The 23,796-nt window shown below is 41.8% G+C and overlaps 1 protein-coding gene across 3 annotated transcripts in view; it reads right to left on the bottom strand.

Annotated features, from left to right (window-relative positions):
- C24H20orf194 (chromosome 24 C20orf194 homolog) overlaps positions 1-23,796 on the bottom strand; it is a 141,657-nt gene that overhangs the window by 58,032 nt on the left and 59,829 nt on the right. For 2 of the 3 annotated variants that reach the window (XM_038571737.1, XM_038571738.1), the window contains exons 11-20: positions 21,811-21,892; positions 20,576-20,612; positions 16,693-16,780; positions 15,449-15,525; positions 13,680-13,724; positions 13,261-13,306; positions 9,971-10,082; positions 9,109-9,179; positions 7,647-7,697; positions 6,969-7,056 (exon numbers count right to left, since the gene is read on the bottom strand). In XM_038571737.1, the coding sequence (XP_038427665.1) occupies positions 6,969-7,056; positions 7,647-7,697; positions 9,109-9,179; positions 9,971-10,082; positions 13,261-13,306; positions 13,680-13,724; positions 15,449-15,525; positions 16,693-16,780; positions 20,576-20,612; positions 21,811-21,892 (697 nt within the window). The remainder of the gene's footprint in view (positions 1-6,968; positions 7,057-7,646; positions 7,698-9,108; positions 9,180-9,970; positions 10,083-13,260; positions 13,307-13,679; positions 13,725-15,448; positions 15,526-16,692; positions 16,781-20,575; positions 20,613-21,810; positions 21,893-23,796) is intronic. The other variant, XM_038571740.1, reaches the window with a different exon arrangement.

Raw genomic sequence — 23,796 nt, 5'->3', positions numbered from 1 at the left:
CTTTAGCACCTGCCTTTGGCCCAGGGCGTGATCCTGGAGTCCCAGGATGGGGTCCCATATCAGGTTCCCTGAGTGGAGCCTGCTTTTCCCTCTGTCTGTGTCTCTGCCTCTCTCTCTGTGTGTGTGTGTGTCTCTCATGAATAAATCAATAAAATCCTTAAAAAAAAAAAAAAAAAGAAAAACAATAGCAACACAATCTAGCAACACAATCTCAATCCCTGTACACTCACCACTCAGCCTAAGAAATCAAGTATTACTAGGACCTCTGAAGCCTCCTAAATGTCCTTCCTCAATGGCCTTCTCTTTTCTGCTCAGAGGGACCCATCCCAAATTCTGTACAGTTTTACCACACTTCAATGTATCTATAAACTATATATTATTTGATCTTGTCTGTTTTGCTTTTTTTTTTAAGATTATATTTATTCATGAGACACACACACACACACACACACACACACACACAGAATAGAGAGAAAGAGAGAGGCAGAGACACAGGCAGATGGAGAAGCAGGCTCCATGCAGGAAGCCCGACATGGGACTCGATTCCAGGTCTCCAAGATCACACCCTGGGCTGAAGGTGGCGCTAAACTGCTGAGCCACCCAGGCTGTCCCTGTTTTGCTTTTGTATAATAGAATCTTAATACACATGTCCTTCTGTAACTTGCTCACTACTCTTGACCTCTGATCCCGAGTCATCCATGCACTGTAGATAATATGCAGCTGAATAATTCATTCACATTCAGAGCTGCAGATGACTTTCTCTTCTAAAATGTCCCTGACAAACTTCATGTGGACACAAGGGAATACACAAGAGGGTTGAGCATGAAGTCAGCAGACAGCAGATGACCACTGCCTGGGCCTTCCCATCATAAGAAGGTGGGACTCAGCATGGTTACCGGAGTTCTCAGGATGTGTCCACTGCCCCATGTGTCAATGGGACCAGTGTCCCTGTTCCTCACTGCTGAATAATCTCTGCCCAATGGAAAAAAACACTCTACAAATTGTAAATCACTACAGGGACAATGAAGGAGCTGCCTGAGTGCCAAACATTCATGGAGGCCTGCAGGAAATGGTAAATACACAGTCAACTGATATTCAACAAAGGTGTACTAACAGATCAAAGAAAAAGGAAAGTCTTTTCAATACATGGTACCGGAAAAACTGGATATTCCTACGTAAAACAATGAACATCAACCCATACCTTGAACGAGACTTTCTGCCCATTTGCACCAGCCACAGTAGAAAACCTCACACTTCACAGACATGTCAGGTAGAGTACTCAGAAGAATTCTGCCTCAGCAGTGGGGTAAAATTAGCCCTAAATTAAATGTTATTCTGTCTCCAGGCTAACAAAGCTTAAAAGCAAGGCCATATGATAAAACTAGAAGAAAAACATATTAAAACAATTATTATAACTGTATCCCATATATTCAAAAAGCTAGAAGACTGAACCATGTTAACTTGAGACATGAAAGATGTAAAAGATCTCTAAATCAACTTCTAGAGATGAAAAACACTATGTCTGAGAAGAAAAATACACTGAATGAGATTAACGACATTAGACAGTTGTGAAAGTTTAGCTAAGCTACTCCAAGGTATTGCTGCCCTGGCATATCTTTTGTTTGGCCAAGTGGCCTAGGGGGCGGGAGTGGTGGTGGTGCTTAAAATGACACGGTCCCTCAGACAAGCCCTATGTAGCAGCCTGCAGAGAGTCACAAGATGTAAGTTCCTGATATGAGCTCAACAGCCCTTGTGATCAAGTCTCCCTTGTCTCCTAGGGCCATCTCCTTGTGTACCCCTGTGGAGCTTACCAAAACCCTGCTCTTTTGGTTTGAATTGACCAATCTGGCCTTAGCCTGAGAAACCTGAACCACTCTACCCACAAACCCTAATAAAGGCATGTGCCCTAGATCCTGCCACTCTCTGTCTGCACTCTGCTTTGAACTTCCTGTGTGCCCTGCAGGCATAAGGCATGCCATTGCCGTGTACTTCCTCCAGGACTTATGACAAATAAAATTTTCTATTTCAATTTCTTTCATGGTCTTTTGTTGAACTTGGCTCACCATTCAATACCCTGTGCTCCACTTCACAAATGTTAACAAATTCATAACAACAATGCAGAAAAGGTTAGTAAATTAGCATATATAGAACTATGCAAAATGAAACACAAAGAGAAAAAAGACTGAAAATAATTGTACAGAGCAAAAAGGGGCTGTGGGATAATTCTAGGTAGCAAAGATATGTGACTGGAGCCCCAGAATAGGAGTGCAAAAACTAAAAAAAAAAAAAAAAAAAAAAAAAAAAAAAGGCCAAAAATACTCCCAATTTGAGGAAAATTAAATCCATCCATTGAAGAAGCAAAATGAATTCCAAGCACAAGGAACATGTTAAAACACACACACACACACCAATTCATAAAAATAAAATTGCTTAAAATATTTGATAGAAAGAAAGAAAATCAGGGTGCTTGGGTGGCTTGATTTCAGCTCAGGTCATGATCTCAGGGTCCTGAGATCAAGCTCTGCATTAGGCTCTGCGGCTTAGTGCAGAATCTGCTTGAGATTCTCTCTCCCTGGGGATCCCTGGGTGGCTCAGCGGTTTAGTGCCTGCCTTCAGCGCAGGGTGTGATCCTGGAGTCCCGGGATCGGGAGTCAACCACTGAGTCACCCAGGGATCTCCAAATTTTAAAAATCTTAAAAAAAAAAAAAAAAAAGAAGAAGAAGGAAAGAAAATCTTAAAAGCAGCTGAAGAGAAAAAAAAAGTAACTTTATTAGAAGGAACACAAATAAGGATGGCAGCGGATTTCTGCTCAGGAATGGTTGGTGCAAGCAAGAGAGTAAAGCAGAGCAACATCTTTCTAGAAAGAAGGAAACTGTCAGGAGGCCTGGCTGGCCCAGTCAGCAACTCTTGATCTTGGGATTGTGAGTTCAAGTCCCACATTGGGCATAGAGCTTACTTTAAAAAAAAAAGAAAGAAAGAAAAAAACTACCGACCTAGAATTTTTACCAAGTGAAAATACCTTTCAAAACCACTGAGGGGTGGGACTTCTGAAATGACTGTGAAGATTCTGGCAGATCCTCTCCACATAAAATAGTGATGAAACTGGTCTAATTGTTAAGACAACTATTTAAGGGCTCTGGTAATGCACCAAAGTTGTACAACAAAACTGAGAAATCTATTTGAGAAATTCTACGGAAGACTGGTGACAGCAGTGGAAATCTGTGGTGTTTCAGCCAGGGGCTAATTCGCATGACCTCCCCTTTAGTTCCATGGTGTACAAAGATCTTACAAGGGACAGGGATTGACTTTGTTTGAGGCAAAGCACAGAAAATTCTATACACAAATGTCAAAAAACGACAGCAATCAAAGGGGTAAATATTCAGGGAATGTCAACATACCAACTAGCCAGAGATATCAGTGCTGGCTGGTCCAATGAGCCAGAATGCAACAGGAAAGTCAGGAGACTGAGACATCAGATGTCAAATATTATACAGCAAGAAAGCTGTGTTTTAAGGCATCTTCCTGGTGCCATGTGCAGCAGGAGACATGTACAAGAACGCTCATGACAGGACTATCTGTAATAAACTCCAAATGTCCATCAATGTCCAAAGAATAAACTGTACATTTTCATACAAAGGAATCCCATGGAGCCATGCAAGTGAATGAACTATATGGCTATCCACAACAATCTGGATGAATCTTAAGAATAGAATAGGAAGCAAAAAAGAAAGCATATCCCTAAAGAACACAGTGTGATTATATTTGTACTCAAAAGCAAGACATTGTTTAGGGATATAGGCATATGTGGTAAAACTCTAAAGTGGGCTCCTGAGGATCTGGGGCTGGGCAGACTGCCTGACCAAGGTCAGCAGGGTGAGGAAGAGAAGGGCACATGAAGGACATAAATGAATAGGAAGCTGAATAGCAAGAAATCCTGTGATAGCAGAAATCACTAACTGGGGAAGAAAAAAAGTTCCAGAGCTGGAAGCATTTCAAAGTAAAGGAAGTTCTATTCTCTATCTACATGTTGTGCCAACCCTGGACTGAGAATCAGAAGACTTGGACTACCCTCCAGACCTACTGTGAACTTGCACTATAACCTCAGGCAAGTTTTCACCTTTGGGTCTTAGGACATGAAGCTCAATTAAGATAATGCATGCTGAAGAGCTTTTTAAATGCCTTTAAGGAATGGGAACAGATAAATTTCAAGCTCATCATAGTGTCAAGCAGAGACAGATTTATCAAGACACTAATGACACTTAAGCTTCAGAACCCCTCACCTGCCCAAGCCCTCTTCCAAGGCCCTCAGAAGAGCCCTATTTAGTGTTATTTTTCTTTGAAAGAGCCTTAAGTGGTATAAACTTTAAGCCCCACTTGACTTGAGCTCCAAAGTGGCAAAAAGCTTAACAGATAGCCAGAGGAGATTTCTGTTTAAATTCTCTGTTCCTAATTAATTTTCCTGTCTCAGAAAACCACCTCCTAATTCAAACTACATTTCCTCCAGGAACTAAGGGCATGCTCTCAATAGAATGGGACGAATGGGATGAACAGGACTCCAGAAATCCCTGGCTGTCCCCTTTGTGTAAGACCTCAGGATACACTGAATCTTGCTGGATAACTCAATATAGCATAAGATTACTTTTCTAATAAGGCCCTTTGCTAAGTACAAACTAATTTTGGCAAATATCCTTGCTAAATATTATAATTGGCTCAACTATGACAGAGCACAATCACCTCTGTTGCTTCTACAACCTGCTTCAGAAACACCAGGCAATCTTGCCCCAACACTAGTAGTACTGTCACATACTCCCTGCCCTCAACAAGTGTTCCTAATTTTGGTCTTCTGCACCAGGATCACACAGGCACAAATGTAGGGGCTGTAGGGGCTGTAGCACAGGCACAAATGTAGGGGCTGTAGCACAGGCACAGTAACAAATGCATTACTTACTACACCTCAGCATTTTGTGGAGAACCAAGACTTCTTGTGCTTTGTCTCCTATGTGAATGGAGGAGCAGAAGCTGAACCAGTGATCTGATAACAGGGAAAGGAACCTGCCACCAGACAGAATATTTTCAAGAAAAACAAATTATCCAGAAAGGAGATTGCTCAGTAGAGGCTGAAAAATTTGTGGAGTTAAGTCACAACTCTTTCTTCACAAAATGGCTATATCAACCAGGGAAAGAAACAGGACTCCTAAGAAAATTATTTTGAGGAAACCAAAAAGGAGCATGGAATGAATCCCCACGAAATCCATGCAAAACCAACAAGGCTTTTGAGAATCTTAGGTCAACAGAACATTGCCCCTTGGACTGAAAGAGACACAAAGAGCATGAAATCAAAGGGGATTACTGGGCCCCCAAATGCTACTGGCAAGAAGTAGGCTGATAAAACTCACGTACACAGTGCCACCTTTGTGAAAAAGGAAGGATGGATGAGGTGTAGCCACAAGCTTGGAAGGGAAAACTAAGACTTTAGAAGGTGAAATCAAGAGCCCAGGTGGCAGAGGTAAGAGCCATGGAGGACTATTCCCAGGTCTTGAAACCTAATCCAGACTCTGGAGTTTGCCCAGCTGGATTTTAAAGCTACCTCAGGCTGATGACTCCTTTTTATTTTCCATTCCCCCTCTTCTGAAGTTGAAGATCTACAACTGTTATCCTATGCTAGTGGTACCCTGAGTGTTGGGAGGGCAGGGCAGATAACTTATCTGATTAGTGTCACAAGGCCACAGCTACAGTACAAGTTTAGGAACTACACTTTAAATAGATTTAAAGCCAGAGCCTTATCTACATCTGGTTTAGATAATCTTGATGAGATTTTGGATTTTTGAGCTAGTGAGATTTAGGACTTTGAACTGTTATCATAATGAGATGGAGCCCTTAGGAAAGGTTGATTGTATTTTGCATGTGGGCGGGACATGAATGTGAGGCCAGAGGCTAGACTGTGATAGGCAGAAATTTAGGATGACTCCCATGATCTTCATCTCCTGATGTTACTCCTGTGTTCAAGTAATATTATATGGCAAAATGGACATTATTTGAGTGGGCTTCCTCTAATCACAAGCAGTTCTTCATAGGCAGAATTTTCTCTGGCTGGTATAGAGAAGAAATTTATACAGATTGGAAGGGTAAGATAGATGCAACAACACTAGAGAGGTTTTCAATGCTGAGATGGAGGAGGGCTGTCACAGGGCAGAGATTTTTGGGAGAGGTAGCTAAGCATGGTCCTGGCTGATAGCTAGCAACAAGATGGGGACCTCATTCCTACAATCCGAAGGAATTGAATTCTGCTGATAGTCTAAGTGAGCCTGGGAGTGAATTCTTCTCCAGAGTCTCCAGACAAGAGCCTAGTCTGACTGATGCCTTAACTTCAGAGTCCCTAACACAAATAAATCCAGCCAAGTCTACCTGGACTTCTGACCTACAGAACTGTGAGATAATAATTATGTGTTGTTTTAAGCTATTAAATTTGTGGTAATTTATTATACAGCAATAGAAAAATGAATCCAGGGGATCCCTGGGTGGCTCAGTGGTTTAGCGCCTGCCTTTGGCCCAGGGTGTGATCCTGGGGTCCTGGAATGGAGTCCTGCATCAGGCTCTCTGCATGGAGCCTGCATGTGTCTCTGTCTCTCTCTCTCTCTGTTTCTATCATGAATAAATAAAATCTTAAAAAAGAAAAAGAAAAATGAATCCAGACAGATTCTATTTCTGGACATGCCACTACTCTAGCCTATTCTGAGAACAATCCTCAGATGGCAACAAGAGGACCAGACTGTGGTTCTGGGGTCATGCCTTCCTAGCACAAGTTTCCTCATCTGCAAAATGGGTGGATAAAGACAAAAGCTGTAAGAAAACACTTCTACACCAACAAGTCTTTTCAAATATCAGATGTTTCACTAATCACAACATTCATGCCAATACATGCAAAAGAGGGACCCAGACACAATCAAGAAAAATAATAGCTGGCTCACCTTCCTCAGGCCAGGAATGTGGATTGCTGGAATAAAGATATGCTCCTTCTCCTCCTGTTAGAAAAGTGCCCAGGAAACAGGCATCCCCCTTTAAAAACAACCAGTCACAAAGAGCATATGATTTATACCATGAACTTTCAGAATCAAAAGTCCTGCCCTTTTGTCTGTCTATAAAAACTGCTAAGTTAGCCTCAAATAGACCCAACTTCTTCCATTCCTTTGTCATTGCCTAGCTCTTTGTCACGTTACTGGCATTTTTAACTTGTGCCAAGGAAAAGAATGTGTAAGGTCCTCTCTGAGTCCAGGTACCAATGCCTACTATGCTTGTTCATGTTCCAGTGGATGTCTAGCCAGTGGAGGCAACTCTCTTTGGCCTAAAGCCCTGACCTCTCAGTTCTATATGTCTAGGCCAATCTGAGATCTGCTTTTAATGGTACTGGCAGATTTAAAAGAAACTCACTAAAAGGCCAACATGGCAGAACGAATCCCTCTGTGTACCCCATTAAATGGCTACGTCTAAAGCTTTGCTGGGAGAGGAAGAATGCAAATAGGAATTGAGACAAGGAGGAACATATCCTTCAAATGTGCCATAAAATGAAATAGTCTAGATTATTTTCATAAACTGTTTACATTTCATTTTGATACAATGTTGACATTGAGGATAAGAAGGCTGCTTACCTTCACTGCTTGTTGGGTTTTCTCAGACAATTTTATTTCATTATCTTCTACCTGTATCCAAAAGGAGTGCAAATTTTCAGTTTCCTACTTCAAGGGCATAACTCTACTAGGTCTCCCTCATGTTCAATATTTCTAGAAGACTGACTGGGCGGTTCCTCCAGCAAATCCTGTGTACTCAGGCCCTGATGGCTGGCAGAGCTGGCTGGCTACCAGTCATCAAGGCTCAGAGCCCAAGGTCATGGTGCACTCTCTTCCTGGGACCTGAGGCCCAGCTAAATGAGCCTACAAGATGTGGAAATGATATATTAGTCTCCACCATATTTCACTTCAGAAAAAAACAACTATTTGTAAGGACAAAGGGAAGAGAGCATATTAAAATATTTTGAATGTATTCTAATTTAAATGTATTAATGTCAGAGAATGATTCTTGTTCTTCCTCATTCATGTCAGAATTGTAGAAACAGAATATAAACAGATTTTAAAATAGGTACTTAGACCATTACCAGACTCTCTGCTGTCATACTTTGTGTGTCCCAAGGCACCAGAGCTTCTTTCTTTCTTTTTCTTTTTAATGTAAAGATTTTATTTATTTATTTGACAGAGAAAGAGAGAGAGAGAGAGAGCAAGCACAAGCAGGGGGAGCAGCAGGCAGAGGGAGAGGGAGAAGCAGGCTCCCTGCTGAACAGGGAGCCCAATTGCGGGGCTCGATCCCAGGACCCTGGAATCATGATCTGAGTTCAAGGCAGACACTTAACTGACTGAGCCACCCAGGGCCCTGGCACTAGAGTTTTAGACCAGCTCTCACTGATGAAGATGGGACCCTTCTACATGTAGAGAGCCTTTGCTGTAAAAACTCAGCAACAATCATTCTGACCAGAGAAGGGTGCCACATGGTCTACTGCTCACTATCTGTGTGACTTTGGACAGGCTGGTCAGTTTCTAAGCCTTAGTGTCCTCAACTGTCCTTGTAAAATGAAGGTTTAATTTCTTCCTTTCATAATTTAACAGGGACCCAAACACTTAAGTTTGTTTCTTTTGGCACTTTTCCAAGATTAGAACAGAGTTAAAGAAACTAGATTCGTGTGTATAAAGACAAAGAGCTGAGATAAAAATTTCTATCCCTGAACAATAGCTAGGGGGATCCCTGGGTGGCTCAGCGGTTTAGCACCTGCCTTTGGCCCAGGGTGCGATCCTGGAGTCCCGGGATCGAGTCCCACGTCGGGCTCCTGGCATGGAGCCTGCTTCTCCCTCCTGTATCTCTGCCTCTCTCTCTCTCTCTCTCTCTCTCGCTCTCTCTCTCTCTCATGAATAAATAAATAAATCTTAAAAAAAAAAAAAAAAAAAACAATAGCTAGTTTAGGATCCAACATCCCACCAGGGACCCAATGAAGAGGCTCTTCCTCAATGTTCTCCCCGATTTTTCCACATTTAAGTCCACTTCCATCGGATGAATGACACTAACCAGCCAGGAGCAGAATCTGGGTATGGCGGCCGTCAGGACTATGAAGCTGGTTTCTGTGGTAACAGTGCCATCTGCAGGAAGACCACAGACATGCCAGTTACTGCCCACAATACCTAGGCCCACCTTGTAGGCCCAACAATTTACACCCCTCCCTTTCTCAGGAATGAGGGCTCCTCTTACTTGTATACAAAAATCTTGTGCCCTCAGAAACTGAAAACTTCCTTACTTGGAGACAGGGAGACTAATGAGAGGAAGGAGAAAGGTTTTCCCCATATGATTAACTCTATCTTTTTTTTTTTTTTTTTACAACAATAGAAACACACATTTAAATGGAGAGTCCTGGGAATTGTCCTTTTTATCTACACTTTTAATTTTTATCAAGGTAGTGCAAGGTTAAAAAACAGGATCTAGTTATTATTTCAAATTGTTCTTCCTGATTAACAGTAAGGCTGTACATATTCATATATACATATATGTGTGTGTGTAATGATGTTATACATCAATATATTAATACATGTTATAATTACAATATACAATAATGTATTATTATTATATATTATGATTTATATATGCATATGAACTATGAAACCAGATAACTTATTTTGCCAAAATAAACAAAAATTACTCATTTTGCTTCTTCCTAACAGTAAGGCTGCATATATTCATATATATATACACACACACAAATATATATGTGATGATAATGTTAATACACTAATACATTAACAGTACATTATATACAATTACAATATACAATAATATTGTAATACAATATACATATGAACTATGTAACTATGTCTATAACTTGTTTTGTTAAAAAAAACTGAAAGTTTTGCTTTCTAAATACCTTATAAACACTTACCCTTTTCTTTAACCAAGATCTGAGATGTCAAAAAGGATTCTGAGAAGACCACAGACCCTAAGCATCCCCTTCCTCCCAGTAAGTCAGGAATGTCATAGACAGTCATACAAGCCTATATCAAATGAGAAAACAGAGTTAGATTGGTTGTCAGTCTTAAACTTCCAGGAAGAGACCTTAAGAAACAGACCACAAAATATTGCTCTGAGGTACATTCTGACAGAGTACCTCAGAGTTTCTAAGGAAAACAAGTTATCCTGAACTACATCTCAGAACTAGCAGAGGACTTCAGCATCACCCAAGCTCCCCTGCAACTGCTTCTGCATCAGAGACACACTCGGGCCACAGGAATATTTTTATGTTTCTATAAATTCCCTCAAATTGCTTATCTTTCCTAAGATAATAGCCTTCCTTAATTGTGATGAAGCCCTGACCTCTGAGTTGGAGGTGTTTCTTCCAGGCTTTTGTACACTTGTACACTCTTCACATCCTGGCATATCTACATGCTCACCAACTCCTTCTTTGATTTGGGCTCAAGTTCTGAACAAGTCTAGGAAGGCAGTCATTCATTCAGTACACATGTCTTCATGGATATTTCTGGGTACATGTCAATACCTACAAATGTTCTTTCAGTACCAAAAAAATTAAAAGAAACTATTTAAGCTTTTATGGCAAGACAAAAATAGAGGCTTCAGTAGGCTGGAAAAAAAAATTGGAGCAATACCGACAGAGTTCTTGAATGGCTGGTAAAGAAGCCCTAATTTATGTTAAAACTAATGGAAATGGGACAATCTGGGGGAGGAATCTAGCAGAAGAAATGCAGAAAATGGTATGAACTAGAGCCAGGGTCTGGAATGACTGAAGATCTGGTGAGGGACATGAAATGAGTACCACAATGAGCCCTCTCAGGTCCTGTCTCCTCTTGGCCTTATATTGCTGAATGGCCAGGTGCAGAGCTCCTGAAATAGGGCTCATTTTCATACATTATTGTCCTAGCTTGGGACTTCTAGCCTCAGGAGAGAGATAAAAGCTGTAGGGCTCTTGAAGAAATTGCTAGATTCCCAAACACAAAAGAAAGCCAGAAGAGTTGAGAAAGAAACATTTAAAGCCAAAGTGGTTAATTTCTCATGTTGTCATGAAATAAGGATGTATAAAAGTGACAGATAGGCTTTTATATTTTAGTTAACCTTCTGATTAGGCCTGACAACTGGAAGGGGTAAGAGTTAAAAATAGACCTGCCCTACGACCCAGCTATTGCACTGTTGGGGATTTACCCCAAAGATACAGATGCAATGAAATGCTGGGACACCTGCACCCTGATGTTTATAGCAGCAATGTCCACAATAGTCAAACTGTGGAAGGAGCCTCGGTGTCCATCGAAAGATGAATGGATAAAGAAGATGTGGTTTATGTATACAATGGAATGTTACTCAGCCATTAAAAACAACAAATACCCACCATTTGCTTCAATGTGGATGGAACTGGAGGGTATTATGCTGAGTGAAGTAAGTCAATCGGAGAAGGACAAACATTATATGGTCTCATTCATTTGGGGAATATAAATAATAGTGAAAGGGAATAGAAGGGAAGGGAGAAGAAATGTGTGGGAAATATCAGAAAGGGAGACAGAATATAAAGACTCCTAACTCTGGGAAACGAACTAGGGGTGGTGGAAGGGGAGGGGGAGGTGGGGGTGAATGGGTGACGGGCACTGAGGGGGGCACTTGACGGGATGAGCACTGGGTGTTATTCTGTATGTTGGTAAATTGAACACCAATAAAAAATAAATTTATTATAAAAAAACCCCTGCTTTTTTTGAAGCAAAATCTGCTTCAAAGAATTTTGAACACGTGAAGACATAAAACCTTGCTGGGCAGCATGGTTTCTCTTAAATGACAATGGGAACCCCACTTTGGTTTCCAGATCAAAGACAATCCAGTAGGTTATATCCAATGCCTTACTTTTATACTCAGCATTTGATATTGAGGAAGAGGAGAGAGAAAATCAAAAGGCAGAACTTTATCTCTATTTGGAAAGGAGGACAGGATTTGGACAGAAAACAATTTTCTCTCTCTTCTTTCTTATTTCATTAGTGGCTGCTGAATGCATACTTAACACAACAGTATGATTCCACCGGACTCCTGATTGCCTTCTATTGTGCAAAGGACCTTCCAGAGCACTGCAGAAGGGTCTAAATAGAGAAGTCAGGTCTTACAGTCTGGCAAGGAGATAAAGTACTACCACCTGATATCAAAAAACATCTCCTAGCATCTTGATGATGTCACAATAAAGTCTCAGTTCTAAACAAACATCAACACATTTTGTTGACAGGTACAGGAAGCAGACACATTATAAAAAGAGAAATTAGTCACAACCTTAAAAAGTTACTATGTTGTTCTACTCTTTGTAGAGTAGACAACTCTCTGTAGATAGGACAACACTACTGCTTTTCCACTGGTGATGGTGTAGGCATGCATTTGCACTGAGTCATCCATACCTGTGCACCAAGTTCCTAGTGACCAAAAGCTCACTGGATTTAAGGCTTGGGCAGTAGCTACAGAACAGACTCAAGGTATAATCTGTGCCCATATCTACTGCAACCAGAATCTTGGTAGATGGCTATCATCCTCTCATGCATCCCTTGCCAATCTTCTGCACATCAGGATGCACTGGGCTAAATAGAAAACTTGCTTGTGACCAGGAGCAACTGTTCTAGAAACTGCTACCCCAGGCCATGCTGGCCAGTCCACCTGGGGACCAATATTTCTGCATTTCTAAACCATGCCCCTGTCCTATCAGGGTGCCCTCAGCACATGGGTCAGAAAGTTCAGCTCTGACTACCCACTTCGCTGGAGACTTAGGCCCCCAGTTTTTAAAATTTATTTTCACAGATCCCTATTAAGGACATCAACACAGGCCCTGAAACACAGAGAATCCAGCAGTCTGTGTTGAGCCAGGCTAGTACTCAGCTCATTTTCACACTAGGTCACAGAAGTCTCAGTCATTTGGAGGAAGCCTCCCTAACCTTAGGAAGAAGTGTCTCTCTCAGCTCTCAGCTAAAACCCTGGACACTGGGAAGCCAAGGCATGGGAGTATGATGTGGGCCTGGTACAGCTGCCTGGACACCCTCAAAATCACAGGCTCATCACAGCTGCAGCTGGAACACTCCTGAGAATTGACCAATTTCTTCAGCTAAGGTCTACCCAAGACTCTCACCTACTCCTATCTCACCCTTTGTAGATATTCTTCTATAGGTTACTTCCTGCCAGCTGGCTTATAGCAGCTCTACTTACCGTCTTCACGAAGTATAAGCTATCTTCAATGTCCAGAGGCACAATCCTACAAGAGAAAAAGAGACAGGAGAGACATGTATTACATTTACAATGTTTTTTTTGTTTTTTTTTTTTTGTCAATATGGCAGCACCCCTAGCCCAGATTTCTTTCAGGGCTTTTCAAAGCACTGGATTGCATGTATGCAGAAGTAGTACATAGGCCACTGGAAGGAATTAGATCCACCTCCTACTCCCATGCCTCAGTCTTTCAGTTGGAAGCACTGAAAAGATCAGGGTATAGGATCTCAGCAGAGTATGGCCAGTCCCAGGCCCAATCTTGGTCTTATGCCATCCACGCTGGCAGCTACAAGATAGCCTCTCTTCTCTTTTTGTTCCTAAGACTTGCCCCAAGTGAGCATGCACCACAAACATACACTTACCTTCCCTGATTATTCACAGCATGAATATGAAAAGCCATCTTGGAGCTGTAGATCCAAACAAAATAAAAAGTTAGTCTGCTCTTGCTAATAACCACACTGTTGGCTACTCCCCAGACACCTGCTGCTACAGTGCACCTGTGCTGGGCCCTCACGGCACATTTGCCAAGTGTGGGGCCAGCATCTGACTCTAGTCATAGCTCCGCCTCTGTGCAGATTCTCAGGGCTGTCTTGACTCTTGGATAGAGCAGGAGAGAACAATGTGACAGAACCATTGTCTACTGCAGGCTGGGAAGATCCTCTATTGGCCCACGGCTGCCTGCTCCACAGCTGTGACATATTGTTCTGATCCTCCTCTTTACTACCTTTGGGTCAAGTTGCCATCCCCTGCTCAGAGCCTGAGCAGAGGTAAAGTCCTGTGTTCCTCTCAGGAGATGATCAGCTAATCTGATTAGTGTGAGGTGTACTCAGTGAAGTGACTTTGTGGAGAAAAAGGAGTGGGGCTCCAAATGGAGGGCTGCCCTGGGAGACGCTCCTCATTGCCTGGTATTCCCTCCTTCAGCTGGGGAGGTATGCCCAGGCCTAAAAGGCCTTGGGATGGAAAAGTGGCCTGCTCTCCAAAAGGTGAGTAGCCTATATAAGGCCCCAAGGAAAGGAGGCAGGGAATGACTATGCCAGCCATGTTGATGGTGACACAGAAGACCCCCATGTGACAGCAGCTAACATTTACATGCTTAGTAACTCTGCATGGTGGGAAGACAAGGAAGCAGATGTAAAAAGAGCTCCTCGTCTTACCCAAAGTCACTCACAGCCAGAAAGCAAAGGAGATTCCTCAAACTCAAGTCTGCCAGGAATAGGCAGTGCAGGCCAGCACAAGGCCTTAAGGGAAAAAACTCCTTCTATCCCCCTCCCTCCTCCAGAGCTACAAGATCCAGAAGACCCAGAGGAAAGGGGCTGAAGTCTCCACCAAAGAAACCTGGCTCTTCCTTCTGCTCCTAGAGCTGCAGCAATAGAATTCTTGTTAGATCAACTGACTGATTTATCTTTCTCAATGTTTTTTTTCTTATTACCCAGGGCTATAGATGTAAAAAGATGTGGGTCATGGAGCTGAGGCACCCCAGGGCACATCCCATATGTGTTCCCAAAAAACTCCCCCATGTTGGTATCTTTTGCCTCCTTTGCAAAAAAAAGTACACCTAGTGGTCCTCATACAGGACAGGTGGAGGGTTAGGTAGACTGGGTTTGTGAAAGTTTAGCTATGGATACAGACCACACAGAGGGCCCTTGTGATGTGCCAGGACATGTATGATGGTTAGATTGCCAGCAAGCCTGATTCCCAGAGCATCTAGCCCCTGAGACAAGAGCAGGCTCACGGTATCTATACCTGAGAGGTAGCAGAGGCGCAGAGCCAGGCTCTTCTAAGCAGTAACTGTTTCTATGTGCCTAGGGACCCTGACCCTAACAAACTTCATTCCTGATGTTCCCAGCTTCACCTTTCTAACCTCTGAACCTGGGTCCTTCAGGTCTCTGACACTTCTGCCTCACATTCCGGCATCAGGAAATGTGTCTGACTCTTTATCATACAGTTCCTCCATCTCTGGATCCTTGGCCTCTCAAAGCCCTGATCATGAATGTTTCTCCCTCACATAACTCCTTATTTACTGGCACATTTCTTAGAGGGGAGATGGAATATCAAATGCAAGGCAGAAAAGGGTCTTTATAAAACAAACATTAAGAATGATTCCTTATAGAGAATAGCAGCCATTGCTTACCGTAGGGCTGCCTTAAACTGCATCAATTCGAAGGAATCTAACCCAGATCCCAGGGTCTGCTCAGCTACTTCCTTTGCCTGTAAAAAGCAATGACAAGACAATTAGCCTTAACAGCAGGAAAAACGTAGACCTCATGGACAGGAAGTACCCTTCTAACATTTGGTCAGAACACTGTGCCCTTCCCCTCTACATAACTGCTTCATATACATCAAAAGATCGACGTGAAAACATTGTTAAGGGAAACAGGTGCCTGCTTTCTTTGGGCTAGGTTCCCAGGAAACACTTCATTCAGGCAGGTGGGCACTGAAACCTGATCTGCCAGGAACTGTAACCAGCTGGGGTGATGCCATTGTGAGGTCTGGAAAAGGGTTTTCTCCTCCCCTCTCCCCTGGCCCTGGGGGAGGGACTACTGCCCTTGGAGTTTCTGCCAGACGCTAAGAATATTCAAATACCTAGAGTTACAAAAGATCAGTTAAAAAAAACATAAGTGTGAGAACTAATATTGCACAAGCCTACAGCTAAAGGGCTGACAAATCCCAAGTTGTACCAGGGATTTAAGTTCAGTGAGGAGGGGAGATGGCAGGGAGCTGGTGACTATGGCTACAGTCTCTCTGGTATCTACATCATACACAACCTTTCCAATGTCAAATGGCTCCTTCAGGAAAGGTCCTATTGGCATTGGGAGGCATCAAGCCGACTCTTCTCATCTCCTTACTGGGTCAGATATAGGAATCCAACTCAGCAGGGCAGGTTAACCGCAAAACAGCAAGGAAGAGAACGGTCAGAGAACGAGAACACATGTGCTTGTCTAGGATAAGCAAGTGAGATTTTCTAATTTAGTTTTTTTTTTTTTTTTAACACTGAATTATAGAAAATCACACTACGTAGCTCAAGACAAACTTACCTAACTTCATTGAATTCATAATAGAAAAACCTATATTTTTTATTTTTTAACTTTAAAAGTTAAAAGCTATTAAGCTATTAAGTAAAACAATACACTACAGAATGACTTTTCTTTAACACAACCAGATATCTACAGAGAAGTGCTGATTAGCTGTCACTCCTAGAACAATGGCAGTTCTGTCACAGGCAGCAACAGTTCAGCCCTCTTCAGGCACCTCTTTGTCTGGTGCCAACTCCAATGAGGCACAATACTGACTACCAGGTGTCCAAAACCAAAACAAACAGATAGGAAGTTTTATGTTGAAATTACTAAGGAAAGAGAAATGTGGTATTTAAATTACCTTTGTTAGACTGGAAGTTTTAGCATAACATGCAATGCCAGCCAAAACAGCCTCTATAACAGCAGCATACACCTGGGACAAGAGCCTACTTTAGAACAAAAAATATGGGTTAACTACAGCATCACAGGGTTTCAACAAAAGCTGCATGCACATAAATGACATTGCCTGAGAAACTGATTTTTAAAAAGAATGAGAAAAGCGCAAAAATGGAACTCATTGATTTATAAATCTTTTATATTTATTTATTATTTCAGAGAGAGAGAGAGAGAGAGAGAGAGAGAGAGAAAGTATGCTTATGCATGGTGAGGCAGGGAGGAGTAAAGGGAGAGGGATAGAGAATCTCAAGCAAACTCCTTGCTGAGTGTGGAGCCTGATGAGGAGCTAGATCCCAGGATCTTGAGATCACGACCTGAGCCGAAACTGAGAATCAGATGCTTACCTGACTAAGCCATCTAGGTGTCCCTGATTTCTAAATCTTTTACAAGTCATGTGCCTCACCTGATTTAAAATTTACTCTTATTAAACCATGATAAGAAAAGCCAGCTCTGCTCAGAAGACCAACCCTCCCTGCTTGTGATCCAACAAAAATGAACTCTGTGGGCTCCTAAGCCCCTCTAGGTCAGGAGCCTGAATCCCTTCAGTGTCATGGTACAGACTTCCTGCTTTTCCAGGACCAACCACACCACACTTTCATGTCGTCTCCTCCCAGGCATGCTAAAGGCTGACTGCTACTGGAACCTCAGAGTGGGAGACCTCCGGAGTAAAAGAGATTACTTGGAAAAGATGAGCTCCACTTAAATTCAAATTATCGTTGCACATCACTTTTCAAGCAGCTTGCCCGATCTAGAGAATAGAGTGTGCTTCTGAGGGCAAAGATTCCTTTCCTAAAGCCTCCCTGCTCCCTGACCACCAATCTTGCCCTTTTTCTTAGACTTCTCACTTCCCAACGTGATTATAAGGTTTCTTCCTTTGCCAGAGTGGAACTGCTTTGAAGGTCCCTAGAAAATTCAAGATTGGTTTCCCTTAAGTAGAAATTTTCAATCTCAGCATTTTGGGCCAGATAATTCTTTGTCATGGAGTCTGTCCTGTACACTACAGGATGTTTAGCAGCACCCCTGGTCTCTATCCATTAGATGCCAGTAGTACCCCCACCTGGGATAACAAAAATGTCTCCCAGGGGTGGGGCTGGGGGAAGAGAAGCAGTAAGACTGCCTTTAGTTGGGAATCACTACTTTAGGGGAGAGAGATCTGGGATCTTATCAGGATAATTATAGACAGAAGGGGTTTATCCACAAGACCCTCAATGACAGGGGAGGTGCCTGGCAAGAAACTGATAAAAACTTGCCTAAGAATATGTCTATTTTTATGCCTGAGAATCTTGTAACCAGTAAAGGAAGGTGGCAGGAGTTGGAAAGTAGGAAGGAACACAGAATTGATCCAGTCTAATGCTCTCATCTTAGAGAAGAAGCAGGTAGGGCCTCTGATGGCAGAATAAACTGCCCAAGGCACAGAAAATGAATGGCAGACTTGAATTCAGATCTGCTGTCAGCCTGGTTATTTTCTACCAGCCACATCACACTGCCAACTCCTTTATGTCTTCCTTGGCTCATGCATCACACCTCTACATTTTAGGTAAGAGATCTGAATTGGGTAGAAGAAAAAAAAAAAAACAAAAAAAACAAAAAAAAACAGAAAAAGCATACATAACAAAATGACAACTCCAAGGATTAACATATCCTTGAGATTGCTGGCCAGCTTACAACAGAGAGGTGTGTCCTGATAGGAAGGGGCCTGGTAGGGATACTGACAATGAATTTGGCTACTTACAGGTAGACCAGAATCCTACATCTTGACACCAATATCAAAGACATATAAAGATCCTTCCTCCTTTCTCCACCCAGCTTGACTCAGACATCACTCAGTACCAACACTGTTCAGGCCTCCCCACTGCTTGGCCATCTTCCTATACATACCCTCAGACAAGAGCTGAATGCAAAGCTGCCTGGCTATGAACTCATAAAATGAATGGGAGGCTTGAGACTCATGACAAGGGATGGTCTGCTCTATGCCTCAGATGGTGCTGCTGCTGCCTTCCCTAGGACTCTCCATAACACCCAGGTTCCACTAGGGGCAAGTCTCTGGATGTAGTCTCAAGCATCGGTTAATACTAGTCCTTGAAGCAAGGCACCAATGAATTTGGTTTAGGAGAAATGCCTAGGGGTTCAGAATGAAGATACAGTAGATAAGCACAGCTGGCACAGAAGTACCAGCAGGTACAGGGGCGCCTGGGTGGCTCAGCTGGTTAAGCATCCAACTCTTGATTTTGGCTCAGGTCATGATCTCAGGGTTGTGAGATTGAGCCCCACATTAGGCTCTATGCTGGGCTGGAGCCTGCTTAAGATTCTCTCTCTCTCTCTTAACCCCTCCCTACACTGCTTATGTGTATGCACTCTTTCTATAAAAATAAATTAATAAATTAATAGAAAAGAATCACTAGCAGTTACAAAGCAAGACTATATATACCCACCAAATGTGAGTGTAATGGACTTGTTGCTAAAGGGCAGAAAATTCACACACTAAAACACTGCTTACACATTAATTATAGCTATACAAAACCTAAATGTGTAATTTTTTTAAATGCAGAAAGATACTAATGGGCAGTGCTAAAGAGGAGGAATTATGGCTGATCTGGTTTTTTTTCTTTTCTATTTTCCAAATTTCCTGTGTATGATTGATTACATTCCTTATACTATATATATTTTTTAATACAACTTAGTGGTTCCCACCCCAGAGATTCTCAGTAATTCTGGGAACTACTATAGCCTGGGGATCATGTATTTATAAAAAGATCCTTAGATGATTCTTTGTGGCTTGTCACTATTGGCCTTTGGGAAGCACTCATCTAGACTGAGGTATTTTATGCAGGAATATTCAGTTAGGTAATAATAGAACTCAATTATGTTCATATTTTGAAGAAAAATTCCTTATTGGAATTCAGTAGTTGCAGCATTGTTATAGACTGAATTGTGTCTTTCTAAAACTCATGCTGAGCTCTAACCCTCAATGTGATTGTATTTGGAGGTCATTAAAGTTAAATGAAGTCATAGAGTAGGGACTTAATCCAATAGGACTTTTTTTCCCTTATGAGAAAAGGAAGAGACACAGGAGATATTTGTTGCTCCACAAGAACTCAAAAGAAAGGCTGGGTGAGGACACAGCAAGATGGTGGTTGTCTGCAACTCAAGGAGACAGGTCTCACCAGAGACCAACACTGCTGGTACCTGGAACTTGACACTTCTAGCCACCAGAATTGTGAGAAATTTAATTTCTGCTGTTTAAGTGACCCAATCTATGATATTTTGTTATGGCAGCCCAAGCAGACTAACATAAACATTAATGAGTTTATTTCTTATCTTTGGTTTCCTGTCATAAGTGAGGGGAGCGAAGTCAACACTAGGACCTTTTTAAATAATGTGCAGCATGAGTTCAGATCCCAGCTCTGTTCCTTAAGCCTAAGAGTCAAATCCAGAGGAGGAAACACTGCTCTGAGCAGACGAGGTTTCACATAGATTCTCCCAATGTTTCAGGATATTTTATTTTTGGGAAAGCCCCTGGTAAAAATATATATTATGTAGAAGATATATTAAGAATTACGCCATTGAAATGCATGAGTTTGCAGGTAGGAAGTCTGTGAGTTCTGGAGAGAGGAGTGCATAGCAAAGCTGGCAGGACTCCAAGCTGAGAGACAGGGTCTAAGAAACCACAGCTCTGTTCATCAAATGTCCTACCCACTGCTAATCTCAAAGGAGTTAGACAGGACAGCCACAACTTGTAAGTAACTCAACTTTGAGAAAGAAAAAATAAATTAAAAATGAAGACTTACATTTGTTCAGTTTTCTTGGGCAGCTTATTCTCATCACCTGTGAAAGAGGACCAGAATTAAGTGTGGCAAGATCACGGGACATACAAACACTTCACAAGGAGGTTAGAATTTCTTAATTCAAAGGAGATGTCAAGTACTACATTTTTTTTTCTTTTGGATGAAATACAGTACAATCACAAACAATAGCTTCTCCCAGCATCCTCTTAGACTTTTACTCTTGACACTGATTTTGACAACTCACTCACTATCACCCCTAAACACCAGAGAAGACAGGGAATCTCTGGAAAGTTTTTGCCTTTATTTTTAAATTTTCAAGTTAAGAGGTATAATTAAGTAGGCTCAGTTTTGACTCTTTATCATCTCCTTAATTAGCTGACTCTTAATTATCATGTTTCTTTCAGAGTTTTCCAGTCTATATGGCAACACCCAGATGAAAACCTGGTTTCTGCAGCATTCTGCATTGTGGAGCAGTGCTGAAATCCTCCTTCATTCTACAGGCTCTTCTCTATGTCTCTTCTGGTTACCTTAGTCTCTTCTCTATGGTAACTTCTTGTTACCCTAGCAAGAAGGGCAGCCCCAGTGGGCCTAATCTTTCTGGATGGCCCTGCAGCATGGAGCCCTTGCTCCTGTGAATATTCCCAGTTCACAGGTACTCTTCTACCATGGATCTTCTTCACCAGAACAGCAGGCACCTGGTTGACTCATACAAACTCCCACTGTAGCCCATATCTCCTGCTGGAGATATGGAACTTACTCATCTTTGCCTTCCCTCTGACACTGATCACATGGTCTCACAATGGTTAAACTATATACATGTTGAGTTGATAATTACTCCTCCTGAAGTACATTCTTTGAAAAATGTGTTAGGCGTATAAAGTCTCCATCTAGAATCAGAGAGGGAGTTGGAAGCCTACAAATTGGGTATCATGAGCTTCTGAGGAAAGCAGTAAATTATGGATCCATTTCTAGTTCATGGGGGAAATTCTTCATTAGGAAAGCTGATGAGGGGATCCCTGGGTGGCGCAGCGGTTTAGCGCTGGCCTTTGGCCCAGGGCGCGATCCTGGAGACCCGGGATCGAATCCCACGTCGGGCTCCCAGTGCATGGAGCCTGCTTCTCCCTCTGCCTATGTCTCTGCCTCTCTCTCTCTCTCTGTGTGACTATCATAAATAAATAAAAATTAAAAAAAAAAAAAAAAAAGGAAAGCTGATGAGATGACAAGTTACAGGGACTTACCCAAGTAAGGAATGTGAGTAGCTCCAAAAAAGTATGTTCTTGAACAAGCAAGGGGTCCCTTTGGTGAGACGCACTGTACTACCTGGATGTCAGAGAAAATATACAAGTGAAAAAAGGAGCAGGGACTCAGGTGTGTACTATTTAAGAATGAAAAGTATATAGTTAGTGGAAATCAGTTTTATCTCACCAACTGCTGATTTATTATTTTTTAAAGGCAAAGGGGAAAAGATCACCTTTAACTGTTGCTTTTCTAAATGTATTTTGTGTTGTTTTTAACCTTAGCTATACTGTGAGGTCATTGCTAGGTCAGCCCATGATGCTAACGAATTCACAACTAAGAAGGAAAAGAGGAAATGTGCTTGGGTTTTGACTGCTACTAAGAGTCCAGAACTTTCAAAGTGAGAATCTTGGCTGACAGGATGGGCAGATGTGCGGGGGCCGCTACAAATTCAGGAAAGGAGGGTGCTTCCCAGGCCCCCACCCTTGTTTGTAATTCTTCTCTGTACATAGGCCTTGAAGAAGAGAAAATAAATTCCCTAGATTTAAAAATTCTTATTCTTCTTCCCTGTTTAATTTATACAAAGATGAATACAGATGTCTTTTTCTTTTGAAAATCCAGTATCTCATGGTTCCCATAATATCAGTTATAAAACACAAAAATGCTATCATAAGAACTAAAGGGAAAAATTTGCAATATATTAAAAAATTGCTAAATGTGACGCAAATATTCATTCTACTCCAATGTTCAAAGAGTCACAAGAGAAAAATTCATGGCATTTTTCTGTAATATTGTGAACACTATGAATCCAAGTTAAAGATGTGTAATAAGAACTTGTTAGGGGGCAGCCCCGGTGGTGCAGCGGTTTAGCGCCGCCTGCAGCCCGGAGCGTGATCCTGGAGACCCTGGATCCAGTCGCACATCAGGCTGCCTGCATGGAGCCTGCTTCTCCCTCCTCCTGTGTCTCTGCCTCTCTCTCTCTCTTTCTCTCTGTCTCTGAATAAATAAATAAATAAAATCTTAAAAAAAAAAAAAGAACTTGTTAGGACTACTCTATAATTTACCATAGTGAATGTGATCAATATTGCCATGACCCTAAATAAAAAAATGCATGTACGTATTTCTAATTGTTGGTTGATAGGCTTATTTCTTCAATAAAACATGTTATTTGGATTTCAAAATTTTGATTAAAGTTTCTTTTTTAGGGGATCCCTGAGTGGCGCAGCGGTTTGGCGCCTGCCTTTGGCCCAGGGTGCGATCCTGGAGACCCGGGATCGAATCCCACGTCGGGCTCCCGGTGCATGGAGCCTGCTTCTCCCTCTGCCTGTGTCTCTGCCTCTCTCTCTCTCTCTCTCTTTCTGTGTGTGTGACTATCATAAATAAATAAAAAAAATTTAAAGTTTTTTTTTAAAGGTGCCATTTGTTTCAAACCTGCTTCCTTGGATCCTATCATAAGTTTGTTTAAGTATAGATTAGTATCTAATTTATTGACATGTTAAAAGAAACTGGTACAATATATTTTACATATATAATGTACAACTGCTCAGATTATCTGGATTTGCATGTTTTACATGTCACCTACTAATCTTCAAATTATTCACAAAGGCACAGAAATGGAAAGGTTAATTGTGTTATATTGAAAAAAGAGATGAATGAAGATGAAAGGTCAGAATCCAGGATCCCCCCAACCCCATCCCACCACAGGACCAGATCTCAGGTAAGTTCCATGACTTCATTAAATTTCATGTTTATTAAATAAAGATCCTCAATTATAATAAGTTATATAAAAAAGAATTTGCTAAATTAAAAAAATAGATTATTTTTAAGAGGAGTTTTAGGTTTATAGAAAGAAGTAAACCCAGAGATGTGTGGGGACTGTGTACTTTAGGAGTTTCCCACTCTCCCTCTAGTCCACATTCAGCCTCTAAGAATTCATCAAAAGTATTCTTTAAGGGATCCCTGGGTGGCGCAGCGGTTTAGTGCCTGCC

The sequence above is a fragment of the Canis lupus genome, chromosome 24 (assembly GCF_011100685.1).
Source record: "Canis lupus familiaris isolate Mischka breed German Shepherd chromosome 24, alternate assembly UU_Cfam_GSD_1.0, whole genome shotgun sequence".
Classification (NCBI taxonomy): Eukaryota; Metazoa; Chordata; class Mammalia; order Carnivora; family Canidae; genus Canis; species Canis lupus.
This window is presented reverse-complemented; position numbering and strand designations above follow the sequence as displayed.